At 39.9% G+C, this 16,842-nt stretch overlaps 1 protein-coding gene across 8 annotated transcripts in view; it reads left to right on the top strand.

Annotated features, from left to right (window-relative positions):
* Positions 1–16,842, top strand: part of RFX3 (regulatory factor X3) — a 250,388-nt gene that overhangs the window by 130,575 nt on the left and 102,971 nt on the right. For all 8 annotated transcript variants that reach the window (XM_077759440.1, XM_077759435.1, XM_077759433.1 and 5 more), the window contains one exon: positions 406–503. In XM_077759440.1, coding sequence (XP_077615566.1) covers positions 406–503 — 98 coding nt within the window. The remainder of the gene's footprint in view (positions 1–405; positions 504–16,842) is intronic.

The raw sequence follows: 16,842 nt of genomic DNA, 5'->3' as shown, positions 1-16,842 counted from the left end.
CAATGTGGTGCTCCAACCCATGACCCTAAGATCAAGAGTCACATGCTCTACTGACTAAGCCAGTCAGGTGCCCCATGAATTTTTTAAATTGAAAAATGAACTTAGCTTTAACAGACCGGGTGAAGAGAATTTCATAAATCACCAAAATAAGCGAGGCGCTGTCAGAATTTCTCACCCTAAATATTTCGAGTATGCATGTCCATAATCTACACCTGCAGAAATGGTAGAGAATGTCTTCAGCATAATTCCTACAGTTGATTTGGACCCAGCATGCACTTCTCATGAAATGACCATGAATCTCTTAGGTTTTAACACCTTAGAGAAAGCCTTGAGGCAGATCTCACGCTGTGGCTGTGTGCTCTGTTGTATCTGCTTCTCACCGTGCTCCTGATATTTGTTTTCCAGGTACAGCAGGTACAGACAGTACAGCAGGTACAACATGTCTACCCAGCCCAGGTGCAGTACGTGGAAGGAAGCGATACCGTCTATACCAATGGAGCAATGTAAGTTTATGCGTGGGAGTATTTTTCATTCTCCCACTTGGTTAGAGAAGAATAATGTTACTCTCCGCCACATCCCAGTATTCCCAAATTTTCACAGCAATTTGTTTTCTTTCTTTCTTTCTTCTTCTTCTTCTTCTCTTTTTTTTTGTTTAAACTAGATCAGAGTTATTGAAATTAGACTGATGTTTAGAGATTCGTCTGTGTTTGATAAGAATGTGTGCTGATTTTCCTTTTCAATCTCAGTAGAATATTTTCAGTGATTGAAACTGGTAAGCCTTTAAATGGTTTCCACTAGATTGAGAAAAATGAATACCCCTTGTCGGTGATGTCTAGATCTTATTACTACCTTGTAAAACCTATACCTTTTTTTTAAAGTAAGACAAATTTGTGTGTATGTTTGTCCGTAAACCAATACAAAACTAGGACATTAGTTTTGGGGGGCATTTAGTAAACTCTGTAAGAGTGCCTGATACTCACATCTTACTTTCCTGTCTGAACTAGTCCTTACCCCCTTGTCTAACCCCCTGCCCCAGCTCATCTCCTTTGCAGCGCCAATAATGTAAATTCGTAAATTTATACCAATTGTGTTTTTCAGCCACTTTGGATTAAGATTCAGGATGTTATAGGTAAAGAGACTAAGAACTGTTACAAGTCACCAGGAATGCTTTCATTTACCACTTGAGTTTTTATTTGGAATCTGTTGAATCTCTGGGTTTACCTGAAACGGATTCAAATTCTCTCCCCCCTTCGTGTTGGTGTGCCCCAGGTTGATAGCCTCTGCTTGCTTTATTTTTGCTGCACCTTCTCTTTCCTTGGGTGGCTTTGTGGCTTCCCAGAACATCAGCCTGTAACCTCTATGAGGGCAGGGATTTTTGTGTCTCTCTCTTTTTTTTGCCCCACTGCAATAAATCTAACACCAGAAGAGTGCATGATGCGTAGGAAGAGTTCAGTTATTGTTACCTATTGTTATTTTAACAAAACAACTTAGAATCCTAGTTGAACTCTATATGAGTTTTATTGTCATGATTAGGACACCTAACTATTTTGAACTTTCCATTATTCTTTCCTGGAAAGTGGGAGGATGGTAATCTTACCCTTGGTAGGTTATTGTGACGATTTAAGGAAATATATTTACAGCAACTAACACAAGACCTGGTAGACAACAGCTGATAGAAAACGGAAAGCTCTTCGCTGATCTTGACTCCTCTCTCTTTTCTCACTGCTTGTGGTCACTGAGTCTTTCTACGTTCCCACTGCCTTAAAACCCCCATTACCTGTAAAATAAAATTCAGCTCTCCTCCTGGGCATTCACGCCATTCCTACGTGTCTAGCTTCATCTTCCACCTGTTCTAGGAACCAGTCAATTTTGTGTGTCTTTCCCCAAACACTCCCCTTTCGTGCCTGTTTTTAGACATGTGGTTTTCTCTGCCTTCCAGCCCGTCTTCTATCCGGTCCACCTACACAGAGCCTATGTGATCATTTAAAAAAATTTTTTTTTTTTTTAGTGTTTACTCATTTTTGAGACAGAGAGACAGAGCATGTGTGGGGAAGGGGCAGAGAGAGAGACACAGAACCTGAAGCAGGCTCCAGACTGCTGACAGCACAGAGCCTGATGCGGGGCTTGAACTCACAGACGGGGAGATCATGACCTGAGCTGANCACACCTTGTGACATGGACCCTCACTCTCCACTGCAGTTCCTTTATCCTTCCCCCATAGGGTGAGGACAGCACTGTACCCTGACTGTCACTGCCAGCACCGTGCTAGGAATGCTTGTTTATATTTATCACACCAGGAAGAAATCTCTCTGAATGGGAACTGTTGTCATTTTGTTGTTTTACTTACATCTATTTAGGTGATTGGCACATAATAAAGGGTCCATGAATTTTTGTTGCTCTAGCAAATCTATAACTCATTACATGTTGTAGACACACTCTGAATGTTTCTTTCCTGTTTGTCGTGTGGGACCAGGGCCTCCTGGAGCCCGCTGGTAGGATCTCTACCATAAACCCACACTACTGTTGGCGTTTTACCAGAAAAACCCAGATACACCTGCCACTTGGACTTGTGTTCTGCCAGGGAAAATATAATGGGTTTCTGGACACTGCTAGATGTCACTTAGTTGTATTGTCATTTCATTCTCGCCTGTGGTTTATCTGTCACAAGAACCCCAGAGTGAAGGTGTCCTGGGCAGAGCCTTCACACACCACCTCCCCTACAGTGGAGGGCTAAGTTACCACTCTACTGTCTTACTTCTGTAACATTTTATCTTACATATATTACAGCATTCTGTCAGCGGAGAATCCCAGAAAATCTGACAAAGAGAAGTTTGGAAAAATTAGAGCCTTTAATATTTGTCAGTTCATAAGAAGTCCAAGGGTAGCATTTTCTGCAAGTCACTAGCACCGTGTGGTGCAAGTATGAAGCCTTATTGGGGAAAGCCTTACATGCTGACAAATAGCAGAGGGAGCATGACTGGACCATGTGCACCATGGGAATTGGTCCATGCGAGATGTCTGGCCTCACGGAGTGCTACGTATTTCCAGGGAGCAGGGGCAGTGAGAATTACCTGGCTGTGTAGGAGGGGAAAATGGCTTTCTGAGGGGGCAGTAGGTGCCTGTGCAACTCAGTTCCACCAGGCTGTTCATCCTTCCAGATTAACTCAGATCTGCTGAGGCAGTCTAGAGGTAAGCTACCAAAAGATCATAGGAAGTGAGTCTCTAGAAACATCCAGAACTGTGCTTCCCTTAGTCTGTTGCCGACATCAGTTTAGCAGGAGTCAGGACCACGGCAGGATATCAGGGCCACAATTTTCTGATATGTCTGATACGTCTTTGGTTGCAGACATCATATCTACATTTTAGACAGGAAGAAGAGAATATGTATGTACATATATATATATTTATATATGTATACGTGTATATATGTCATGTAGAAGCCCATGGAGGCTTTCCCAGAAACTCCCAGTTCCCTTTTGCTTGTATCTCTTGGCTTATATCTCTTAATCATGTCACAAAGTAGTGGTTAGCTGCAAGGGAGTCTGAGAACACTGGTCTGTAGCTTTCGTGTGTATGGTAGAAGGCAACAGGGGAAAATTTAGAGCAATTGGAACAGGAATTGAGATGGTTTCTACCATAGTCATTCATCATTGGTCCAAGGTAGGGTGGAGAGATTACTAGTGTGTGGCTTTGTGAAAGATACACAGCCTGCTTCACTGTTTTTATCTATGAAATGGAGGTAGTTCACTTTTCAAAAGTGCTTCATGTAGCATGTTATAAACAGGAAACACTTAGTAAACTTTAGTTATTGCTGTAAAATTAAGCACTATGGTTATTCTTTTTATGCTTTCTGCTCATGTTTATGATCCTGAATTTCCTGTCTCGTCTTGTACCTTTTTAAACCACTCTACCACTGCTGTTACGGTCTTCTGCACCATAGGTAGATGAGAGATCGGTGAATTCGTTCATTTACAGACCCTTAGAAAAACAACATCTCTGAAGTTGACTCTAAAACTACAAAGCCCATTTAGATACAGAAATGATTCCAAGTAAATACCTCATGTCAACATGAATTTTCTGTGGCTCAGCAGCCTCAGTTGGTTAGATCATGACTAATGAGGTCCAGGTCATGAGCTCACTGGCCCCAAAGTCCAATTAGCTTCCACCCGGTCTGTGTGGGTTCAGACTGTACCCTTATCTCCGGCCAGTCACGTCACAGATGGACAGGCACCCTTGCTGAAGAGAGAGAAGATACATCTTTAAAAAACCTGTGAAAATTTCAATTTCAGTGCAAATTTTTGACCAAGCTCCTGTAGCGTCATTTTCATATTTACTAAAGACACATTGTCTCGTCAGGAATTCTAGTCAAACTTTTAGTAGCTAGAGGACTATGAATATTTATTTTCAGATATAACAAACTTTTTTTCCCTCTCAGCTTAAGCTATTTCGGTCTCTCTGTTACTTTAATGCTGTTACTTGACTATGTACAGTCTTCATCTCTAAAGTTCATTTTAGAGTCTCAGTATTTGGTCTGTTATTTGATACACTTCTGTGTGTGTTAGGAAACAGCCCTCCATATTCGTCCGGTCTCCTACACTGAGTTAATAGCTAGTGAGCATTGGATTCCTGACTTGGGCCCCAATCAGGTTAATAAAAGCTTTTTGCTAACGATCCTCCCAGGAGACAGGGATGCTGGTCTTAACCATGAACCTTCAAGCACCCAACACGTGGCCCTAAACCTACACATGCGTGGTCAGTGCCAGTTAGCGCATGCTCCTGTCAGCCGTCTGCACGCCATGTAGTCGGAATGCACGGGGCCTTGCTCAAGAGCTGGTGGAAGCCCTAACAGAGATCTGCCATCACCTGTGAGAATGTGTAACCTTTATAATCAGATGGAACCAGAGTGTTTCCTCAGTTCTCCTTGTGAATGTCAACAACCACTACAGCATAGTGGGCTCCTTGGTGCATGAGTTAGTGAGGGAGCCTAGATTTCAGCACTGGAGACCGCTGTCCAGTGCTGGCGGGTGGAGAATAGTGTTTTTAGAAAAGAAGGACGCAACTTAAGTTGCTTTTCCTTCTAATAGTTTTCCCATGAATACTTTTCCAAAGCCTGGATCAGATAGTCTGGTCTTTTTGTACAGATTCTTAGAATTTACGATCACTAATAATTTGGAACACTGTAATTAACCCAGCTGGAGAACATTACATACCATGTGGACACAGCCCAATGCAATTGCTATTTCTTTGCATAGCTGATAAATTAATTTTTTAATAGAATTATTTTTTTTCTCTCCCTACTCCCCTTTTTTGACTCCTGTACCCCAGAACCCCCACAGTGACTCCATCATGTTAGTCAAAATGGAAAGAAACACATACTGTATCATGGCCAAGTTAAGAACCTTTTTTGAAAAATGTTTCTAATTTTCAAGGATTTTCATGTATCAGCCACTCTTTGAGGCTTGTCTACTGTTTAGAGAAGATCAATGCTTTGAAATGCCAGTGTCTTTACTGTATTTCTGTCTGTTGCAGTAAGACTTGACTGGAGGAGGCCTTCTCATCATCTTCCTGTTTAGATTATAGATTTCTCATCAACCTTGATACCGAATTTTAGAAACTGCATTTCACAGAATGTTAGTCCCATACAAGTGTTCTGTGGTTTACGTAAGCAGGAAAACACTGTGCAGAGGCCCTTCTTTTGAGAACTCTACATTTCTATTAGTCTTCTGAAGGCTTTGAGAAGAAAGGCAGTGTATTAAAAACTGAACCTCAGAATTCTTTTACCTTGGATAACATGCAGTCATATCACATGGTATATATACTTTGGGAGGTCAGACATTAATATAGTGACACTGAGCAGATTTATTTAATATCCCTAAGCATGCAGAGAGAGCTAAATTTTAAAAAGTCATTTCTTGAAAATCTTACAGTTGGTGCATTTTCTGAAGTTACTTAAATTATTGTTTTTGTATACTTTTAAAATGATGAATAAGAAACCTTAAAAGGGATACTCTTCACGCTCCGTTTTTTGTCTGTTAGTTGCAGTAAGATTGTGCTTTCTTATTAACATTTAAACGATTTCTATCTGAAGAAGTGGGCCGTGGAATTTCTGTAATTGAAATTGAGAGGGTGTTTTCTTCATTTATGCCTCTACCGATAATACACGTGCAAATTGCCCTAGGATCTGGTTTGCCATTTGGGATTCAGGAAGTATATCTCTAGTTACTTAGGAAAATCTTGGAGGGAAAACTGCCCTTTCTTTGGAAAAGCTCACTGAGGTCTCTCTCCAGTTAGAGATGGGCCCATTTCATAAATAACATAAAAATTCCTCTCTTTCCAAATAAAGAAGACTTTCAAACGTGGCTTCCCAAAATGTCAGAGTTGGGAAGCTCATGGAGATCATCTGTTCCAATCCTTACACCCTATAGATGAGTAAACAGAGGCCCCGACAGGTGCAGTAATTTGCTCAGCTAGGTACGGTTCCTATTTTCTGATCTTCAGGGCTTGGTCCTTTCCAGTGATCTGTAAATAAAGGTCTTTTGATCCTGAGTCATTTGGGAGATTGGAAGGAAGGCCAGTTACAAGAAAACGTTTTTAGTAAATTTTACACTTTATATGTTGCACGATTCTTTGTCTTACTATAGATAGGTAATTGAATTTACTATATTTTTTATTCTTTAAAACTAAGAATCTGTTGTTATTCATACAAATCTCTTTTCATGTTTGTTTAAAAAATCGTCTTATACTTTTATAGTTAAATTTATTTCATGAATATATAATGTTATTTAGATGTTCCTAAAATGTATAGAAAAGTCCATACTTCCTAATCTTTCAGCATCAAATATTTTAGTTAATAGTTTGCAGAAGAAAGGCTATTATCTGGCTGTCCTGCCTATCCCGTTTTGTTACTTTTTATTAGTAGAAATGAAATGATGCACCTTAAGGGTAATTCGCTCTGTGATATTTTATATCCAGTAGCTTGATGTCCAGTATAGTCCAGACCATAACACTTAGAAGGAAGAGTATAGACGCTTAATTTTTCTCCTCCTCTTCTCTTCCCTCCTGTTATTAAAAAAGGAAGAAATGAAAGAAATCCACCTACCCCTTTTTTAGGTGTACAACCAAATTGTGTTACTAATTTTCCTAAAGAAACTGCAGATACCCACAGTCAAGGATCATTTCTCCTACTGGCTACAGTGCAACCTCAGACAAACAGCATTTTTGCAGTTAGATTCCCTAATCTGTGGAATGGAATTAATAATTAAAAGCAGTGCTTAACAACCAGCTCAGGAACAGTAAGGGGATGGAGTAATGAGGGAATTGGGAAGTGAGGTAATTAATATTGTCTGAAAAAAATATATTCATTTTTGGTATAGGTAGTCTAATAGAAAAAGTAAAACTTGACTAAAAAAAAATTTGGAAGCTGGAGTGAGAAAACTTTGTTGGAAGGCACATGTTTCTAAAGGGTATATATTTGGGAATCATGGTGTTGTGCCTCACAGTGAGGCTAATTAATGTCTTATATGATAAGAGTAAAATTCCTCGGCTGTCAGAAGTCTTGAGGTTGGTTCACAAAGGCTGAGCTCTGTAATGACCAGAAGGTTCTAGAAAGAACAGCACCAACACATCTTAGTCCGGCCTTCAGCAGTCGTCAGGCTAATAGACCTGCCTCCCATGGAGTGCTAAGAAGCCCCAGACTGCCTTCAGTTCTGCGGTGGGCCTGACTTAACGGTACGGAGCACACCTCCTGTCTGCCTCGAATAGCTGGAAGCCTCTGGCTTCAACGATACATGTACCTGCTTTAACCCCTTAAAAAAATTTTTTTTAATGTTTTATTTATTTTTGAAAGAGAAAGAGAGACAGTGTGAGCAGGGGAGGGTCAGAGAGAGAGGGAGACACAGAATCCAAAGCAGGCTCCAGGCTCTCAGCTCGCTGTCAGCACAGAGCCTGATGCAGAGCTTGAACCCACAGACCGTGAGATCATGACCTGAGCTGAAGTCTAAAGCTTAACCGACTGAGCCACCCAGGTGCCCCTGCTTTAACCTCTTTTGTCCGTTTTTGAAAGTGTTCCATCTCTGACAAATGCCTGGTCCCTCTCTTCTTGTTCACACTAAAACTTCTCAGGATTGACCGCATATTCTTCAGCCTCTGCCATGTTGGCTTTCTTCTCCACATTACAGTGAAATTGCACTTGTCAAAGTCATTGGGGACCTCCAGCTGTTAAGTCTAATAGACATTCTAGATGAAATTTCCTTCATCTCGAACAGCCAACCCCACCAGCTATTTTCTCCTTGAATCACTAGCTCCTTTTCTTTCTCTCTCTCTCTCTTTCTTTCTTTCTTTCTTTCTTTCTTTCTTTCTTTCTTCCTTTCTTTCTTAAATGTTTATTTATTTTTGAGAGAGAGACAAAGAGAGCGTGGGCAGGGGATGGGCAGAGAGAGAGGGAGACAGAGAATATGAAGCAGGCTCCAGGCTCCAGGCTCTGAGCTGTCAGCACAAAGCCCAGCACAGAGCTAGAACCCATGAGCTGCAAGATCATGACCTGAGCCAAAGCCAGATGCTTAACCAGCTGAACCACCCAGATGCTCTTCATTTTGGGTTTTCTGACTCTGTTCTTCTGTTTTCTTCCTATCTTGCTGGATCTTCTTCATTCTTATTACTGGCCAAACAAGTTTTCTGTGCCCTAAGTTCTGTGTGCTTCCCCCCACTGTTCTCTACCAGAAACCACATTCCACATTTCCTTCACAACACTTAATGAGGAGCCGTCTTTCTCATCACTGTTTTTAAGTTACCTCACATTTGCCTTTCCCCCGCCAGAATGTAAGTATCATGTGGGCAGTTACCTTGGTTTTGCTCCCCATTCCTTATCTAATACCTAGAACAGTCATAGGCATAAATGATAGGGGCTCAATCTATATTTGTTGAAGGAATTAAATAAAAGATGGCATTTAATGACATGTAAGACAAGAACAGGTACTTGGCTGTTTTGTCTTATTTATTTTATTATTTACTTGTATTGTGAATTTTTTCTCTCTTAAAATTTATTTTGTCACAGTACAGTTGACACACAATGTTACGTTGGTTTCAGACGTACAACACGGTGATTCAACATCTCTCTATGTTGCTGCACTCACCACAGCTGTGGCTGCCATCTGTTGCCATAGTGCCATCACAGCGTCATTGACTGTATTCTCAGTGTTGTACCTTTTATTCCATGACCTGTTCATTCCATCCCTGGAGGCCTGGATCTCCTACTCCCTTCCGCCATTGTGCCCATTCCCCCACCCCCTTCCCCTCTGGCTACCATCAGCTTGTTCTCTTTATCTGAGTCTGTTTTTGCTTTTTGATTGTTTCAGTTTTTTTGATTCCATATCTAAGTGAAATCATGTGGTATTTGTCTTCTTCCATATGACTTCACTTAGCATAATACCCTCTAGGCCCATCCGTGTTGTTGCAGATGGTACAATATCCTTCTTTTTTAAGGCTGAGTAATAATCCATTGTGTATACATACCACTTCGTTATCCATTCACCTACGGATGGATACTTGGGCTGCTTCCGCATCTTGGCTATTGTAAAGAATGCTGCAGTAAACATAGGGTTGTGTGTATCTTTTTGAATTAGTGTTTTTGTTTTCTTTAGGTAAATAGCCAGTAGTGGAATTACTGGTTCATATGATATTTTTAGTTTTAGTTTTTTGAGGAAACTCCATATTGTTTTCCACAGTGGCTTCACAGACTTACATGCCCACAACAGTGCACGAAGGTTTATTTTCCCCACATCCTCACCACACTTATTTCTTTCCCTTTTCATTCTAAACATTCTAACAGATGTGAGGCGTTATCTCCTTGTGATTTTGATTTGCATGTCCCTGATGATGAGTGATGTTGGGCATCTTTTCATGTACCTGTTGGCCATCTGTATAACTTCTTTGTAAAAATGTGTATTGAGGCCTTCTGCCCATTTTTAATTGGATTATTTACTCTTTTTGGTGTTGAGTTGCAAATGTTCTTTGTATATTTTAAATATTAACCCCTTGACAGATACATCATTTACAAATATCTTCTCCCATTCAGTAGGTTGCCTTATTGTTTTGTTGATGGTTTCCTTTGCTGTCAAAACCTTCTTATTTTGGTATAGTCCCAATAATTTATTTTTGCTTTTGCTTCCTTTGCCTGAGGAGACACATCTAGAAAAAGCCAAGGCCAATGTCAAAGAAATTACTACCTTTGTTTTCTCTTAGGAGTTTTATGGTTTCAGTTCTTACATTTAGGTCTTTAATCCATTCTGAGTGTGTTTTCGTGTATGGGGTAAGGAAGTGGTCCGGTTTGATTCTCTTGCATGGAGTGGTCCAGTTTTCCTAACACCATTTATTGAAGAGACTGTCTTTTCTCCCTCGTGTATTCTTATTTCCTCTGTCATAGATTAATTAACCATATAAACGTGCCTACGTTACAGGCTTATTTCTGGGCTGTTCTGTTCCATTGATCTGTATGTCTGTTTTTGTGCCAGTATCGTATAGTTTTCATTCCTGCAGCTTTGTAGTGTATCTTGAAATCTGGGATTGGGATACCGCCAGCTTGTTTTTTCTCTAGATTACTTTGGCTATTTAGGGTCTTTTGTGGTTCCAGACAATTTTAGTAGCATTTGTTCTAGCTCTATGAGAAATGCTACTTGTATTTTGGGAGAGGTTGCATTGAATATCTAAACTGCTTAGGGGGTAGTATGGACATTTTAGCAATATTAATTCCTTCAGTCCATGAGCATGCAGTGTTTCACCATTTGTTTCTGTCTTCGGTTTCTTTCATCGGTGTTTTTTTGGTTTAGAGCACATGTCTTTCACCTCCTTGGTTAAGTTTATTTCTAACTATTTTATTCTTTTTGGTGCAGTTGTAAATGGACTTGTTAATTTCTCTTTCTGCTACTTTGTTGTTAGCGTATAGAAACACAACTGATTTCTGTGTATTGATTTATATCCTGCAGCTTTACTGAAATGATACTCTTGTTTTAAATACGTAGGGGAAAATGATTGGAACTGAATTGAGATGCTGTTAACATGTTTTTTGTTTTTTGGTTTTTTTTGGAGGGGGTGGGTCTTTTCTTCCATTACAAAACATTTTTGTGTGTATGTGCATGGTTCGGTTTTTGTTTCTGCTTTCAAGTATCTAATGCTGTATTATTAGCCATCATTACAGTGCTGTATATTAGATCCCCAGAATTTACTCAGTAACTGAAAAGTGCATTTTTTGATCATTGTCTCCCATTTCTCCCACCTCCAGCACCTGGCAACCACCATTCTACTCTCTGTTCTTATGAGTTAAATTTTCTATATTCCACATATAAGGGAGAATATATCGTACATATCTTTCTTTGTCTGACTTACTTCTCTTAGTATTATGTCCTCAAGGTTTATCATGTTATTGCCATGGCTGAATGATATTCCATTGTATTTGTATAGATGTACACCACGTTTTCTTTATCCATTCCTTCATCTTTTGATGAGCAATTTAGTTTGTTCCCATGTCTTGGCTGTTAGGAATAATGCTGCTGTGAACATGCAAGGGCAGATACGTCTTTTGAGATACTGATTTCATTTCCTTCAGATATATACCCAGAAGTGGCATTGCCACAGTCTATAGTAGCTCTGAAATAGACACATGGACCACTGGAATAGAACAGAGTGCCCAGAAATTGCCCATGAATTCAAGCATGTACAGTCAACACATCTTTGACCAAGGTACAAGAATATACAATAGGAAAGGCTAATCTCTTTGATTAATGGGGTTGAGAAGAACCGGATATCCACATGCAGAACAATGAAATTGGACCACTCTGTTACAGCACTCACAAAAATTGAAATAGATTAAAGACTTAAGTATAAGCCCTGAAACTACAGAAGCCCTAAAAGAAAACATAGGGTGAAAGCTTCTTGACATCAGCTTGGCAATGATGTTTGAGATTTGACACCAAACAGAAACAGAAATAAACACGTGTACTCATTAAACTAAAAGACTTCTCTGCACAAAAAAGAAACCATTAGCAAAATGAGAAAGCAGCCTACCAAATGGGAGAAAGTATATGTATACCGTATATCTGAAAGAAGTTGACATCTAAAATATATAAGGGGCTCTCACAACTCAATAGCAGGCAAATAATCCTATTAAAGAATGGGCTAAGAACCTGAGTAGACATTTTTTCAAAGAAGACATACAAATAGCCCACAGGTACATGAAAAAGTTTTCAGCATCACTAGTCATCAGGGAAATGCTATTATCGAAAAGACAAGAAGTAACCAGTGTTGATGAGGATGTGGAGAAAAAGGAACCCTTGGGCACTGTGGGTGAGAACTTAAATTGGCGCAGCCATTGTGGAAAACAGTATGAAGTTTCCTCAAAAAATTAAAAATAGAACTACCATTTGATCCAGCTCAGTTTTTTGTATTTACAAATTTAGACCAGGGACCACTCTTGGATCAAAATCCTTTATTATCCACTTCAACCAAAGTTGTTTTAAGTCCATATGCTCTTCCCTGATTTATGTTGTCAGGACAGATGAAGTTATTACGTGTACCTTTTGGGTGATCTTAAGAACGACTGTAGCATTGGAAACTTTAAAAATTTTATTTTACTGTTTTTTTTATTTATTTCTAGGAGAGAGTGAGAGAGAAAGCGTGAGCAGGGGAGGGTCAGCGAGAGAGGGAGTCACAGACTCCAAAACAGGCTCCAGGCTCTGAGCTGGCAGTCAGCACAGAGCCCGACGCAGGGCTCGAACCCACGAACTGCGAGATCATGACCTAAGCGAAAGTCAGACGCTTAACCGACTAAGCCACCCAGGAGCCCCAGCATTGGAAACTTTAGTAATGCCCTTGGGGTTCGCTGCGCTAGACTATAAAACTCCTTAAGAGAACAGCAGACTTGAGACTTTCGAAAAAACTCAGACTAAAAGAAGGAATAGTTGTGAAACAGTACTTTTTTCCTTCATACCTGTGAGATATGGGTTGCACATTTTTAACATCCTTCTGTACAGTGGTTCTCAGAGTCTCACAGACCAGCAGCACTGACATTACCTGAGAACTTGTTAGAAGCGCCAGCCGGGTTCTTTAGTGTCTGTAGGAGTTTTGGGGGCAGGGGCTAGTAATCGGTGTTTCACCAAGCCCTGCCAGTGATTCTGATGGATGCTCAAGTGTGAGAACCACATTCCTTTATTACAGAAATAAAGAATATTTAAGTACAAAGTATACATGTCCAGTTATCTGCATGCAGTGGTAATAGGATGATATAAACTTAAATAATTCGAATACCTTGTACATTATCAACATGTATAGTAATGAAAATACTACGGATGAATGATGTATTATTCATTCTTAATGACGTTTAACATTCATTCTTTCATTTCCTCCCTGGGTGTTTTGGCAACAAATCAGGCCAAGTGTTTTATTAGTGATACTGAGTAGTATTTCTTATAAGACTTTATATTTAACCTGTTGTTTTTTGTTCTTGGGTGATAATAAGAGGTTAAGTGTTGTGTCACGTGTATTCCTTTCTGAACTACTGTTTCCCCCTTGGTGCCTTTCACAAAATGGATATGTCACCTTGCTGTTGCATCCTTTGGCTTCAGTCTGACTTGAAGCATTCAAGAGAAGATCTGTTTCTTTTTTTTTTTTAATGTTTTATTTATTTCTAGGAGAGAGAGAGAGAGGCAGCATGAGCAGGGGAGGGTCAGAGAGAGAGGGAGACACAGAATCTGAAGCAGGCTCCAGGCTCTGAGCTGTCAGCACAGAGCCCGACGCGGGGCTCAAACCCACGAACTGTGAGATCATGACCTAAGAGAAAGTCGGACGCTTAACTGACTAAGCCACCCAGGCGCCCCAAGAGAAGATCTGTTTCAAAACTCAAGTCATGCACGCCAGCCAGCGGAGATTATATACCATATTGAACACAGTTTGTGGTAGGTTCCAAATAATGTGGGTCCTTCCGTGCCCGGCATTTGCGATACACATAAAAACTTCATAATGGAAAACTGTTGAAGGCAAGGCTTTTGATTTCAAGCAACAGAAAGCAACTCCAGCTTATTTTGCTTAGAAGCAAAACACGGGATTTATTGGAAGGTATTAGTGACTGAGAGAATCTCTAAGAAGTCAGGAGTATATGACTGAGAAAGGTTGGGTAAGAACGTAAGGGAGCACCCAGACCATAGACAAAAACCACATCTGGGAAGTCCACTGGGCCACTGCCGCCACTAGATTCTGCTCATGACTGTGTAAGAGGGGGTAACAATTCTGTTTTTAAAAATATGTTTATTTATTTATTTTTGAAAGAGTTGTGCAGAGAGAGAGGGAGACAGAGAATCCCAAGCTGAGCCCGACATGGGGATTGAACTCCGAAACCGTGAGATCATGACCTGATCCAAAACCAAAATCAGTTAACTGACTGAACCACCCAGGCGTCCGAACAATTCCTAACCCATGTGATTCATCTAATGCCAATTAAGTGAGATAATATATCCCCCGTCTTTAAAAATAATTCCCCCTAGTTTCTAAATTTTCCAAGTTCCCTGTGGTGCCCTCAGAGTTTTAGAAAATCCTGAAAAAGACATTCTGACTGCCTTCAGTTACCTATTTCCTCGACCTAGTCCAGTAAAACAAATATTGCTATCAGGACACTGAAACATTTTTCAATAAGATCACTTCCCATCATGTCTCATGAACATGTTCCAGAATCACTTCATGTGACTCACATGCAGCACTGGGCCCTCTTTGCCACGCCCTTTTCTCATGGCTTCCAGTTACCTCCTTGGCTTCAGGCTTTTTTTCTGGTTATTTCTCTAGTTGGAACGTTCCTTCACCTTCCCGGACCCAAGCCTCCTTACGCCTGCCCCAACTTAATACTAGATTCAGGTTTCTTACCTAGTTCGTAATGGTGTTTTTCAGACTTTGTAAACTACCATCCACAGTTAGATGTACATTTTATATTCACGTAAATGCACACGTGAGCATACGCGTACACATACCATGTATTTATAGGTTAGAAACAAATGCTTCTCAGAATAATTCTTCCCCTCCTGAGGCATAAAATGCTTGAATGTTGGCTGGCTCAGCTAGTCGCTCTTTGTAATGCTGTTGTGACCTATTAAAATTGTAAATGTGACCCACAGTCTTAAAAAAATATTTAAACTGTTTGCAAGTTTAATTTTTACCTACGTTTTAAACCCCATTTCTTTCTAATATCCTTCTCATTTCTAATTTCTTCCTAAATATCATGATCTTTGTTGTGTTGCGGATTTTCACATCCCGTGCTCTCTTCTTGATATGGTTTTCTTTCTGCATTCCATAGCGCGGACTCCTTTTCCTCTTTAAGTTTTAAGCTAAATATCTCTTCTTTGGGGTAGCATTATGTGACTACCCTAATATGCCCCCTTCCATTTATTATGCTTTCATATTCCATTTTTCTTTCATGAACTTAAGAAAATATCTAATTATCTTATTTCATTTATTTTTGACCACCTACTCCTTGTATAGCCCTTAATGGCAGTAGATGTCATGTCTGTTTGGTTCCTTTTATTCTGGGTGCCTGAATAGATGCCCAGTAAATATTTGGTAAAAGAATGTGTACAGAGTAGCCAGTGAAGGATAAAATTTTATACCAATGTAAGATATTATAATGCTCCACATTACCATATTCCATCCTCATAATAAATGTTATGGTAATAAAACTTGCAAGATATTTTATTTCCTTAATTTACCATTTTCGTGCCTTCACTTAATTTTAGAGTTGACTGGCTTATTGGTGGGAGGGTATTCAAAACCTGGATAAAGCACAGAGCACATAGTTTGGAGATATTATATAGCTGGACTTGTGGATAAGACACTCAAAGCTAAAGAAAATGGATAATTGGTTGTAGCTGAGGCAAACTGACATAATCATTCTAGTAAATAAGCAAGCTGGGAATATTCAGGGTCATGCTTAGTCAGAGTTATGCTGAGGCATGATGGGATTCAGACAGCACTCATTTCCTGAATTCAACAAATCTGTCCTGACATTCACATAGAATCTGATAAGAGTCCGCTCTGAGGAAACTTCTGTCCGCAAGCCTGCACATACCTATGTATTTACATTCATTACTGGATACACATACAGAACAATGGGAAGTTCTCTCTTCTGCTGTAGAAAGAACACAATACATTATTTTCATACCAGTCAATGGCAGTCAGTAAAGAACAAGCAAAAGAGAACACGGGAGCATTTTTCAAATGTGCACAGAACTGCCTGAGAATTTAGCTGTTTCTGCAATGTGCACACCAGAAATAGTAAGCTGCTTTCAGTCTGATATGCCAAATATTGAGTAATTTTCTGGAACATATGTTTTGGAAATTGGGGGGAGGGATAATGTGCAAGCCATAACTTACATGTATTCGTTATACAATATGAAAGATAGGCTGCTCTGAGGTATCTGAATTAAAGAGTTATTATGTCTACTACTTAAGAATGAACTGTGTGGGCTGTTGTCTGTTTTTTTCTTTCTTTTTTTTTTTTTTTTGAGTTGTTAACCATAAATTTTTCAGTGTTTATCCAGGAGCTTAGAGCATGTAGACATGGCAGAGATCTTTAGGAGTTTCCTGTGCATGGTTCTTGTTTTGGCTCCAGACACAACTCCAGCATTGGGTTAATGCTTATCTTCCTAACCTTTAAAAGGACAGGCACTCAGGATATTGTGGTCTGCCTCTATGATCCACTTTGAAAGTGCCCCCCTCTTTCTACCGTGTTTATTTGTGAGAGACAAATTGAGAAACAATTCATGACACTTCATTTCCTCATAAAATGTGTCCTTCCCTGTCCCCCCCCCCCCC

The sequence above is a fragment of the Crocuta crocuta genome, unplaced genomic scaffold (assembly GCF_008692635.1).
Source record: "Crocuta crocuta isolate KB4526 unplaced genomic scaffold, BGI_CrCroc_1.0 scaffold41, whole genome shotgun sequence".
Lineage (NCBI taxonomy): Eukaryota > Metazoa > Chordata > Mammalia > Carnivora > Hyaenidae > Crocuta > Crocuta crocuta.
Note: the sequence above shows the minus strand (reverse complement) of the source record. Positions and strands in the feature narration are given on the sequence as shown.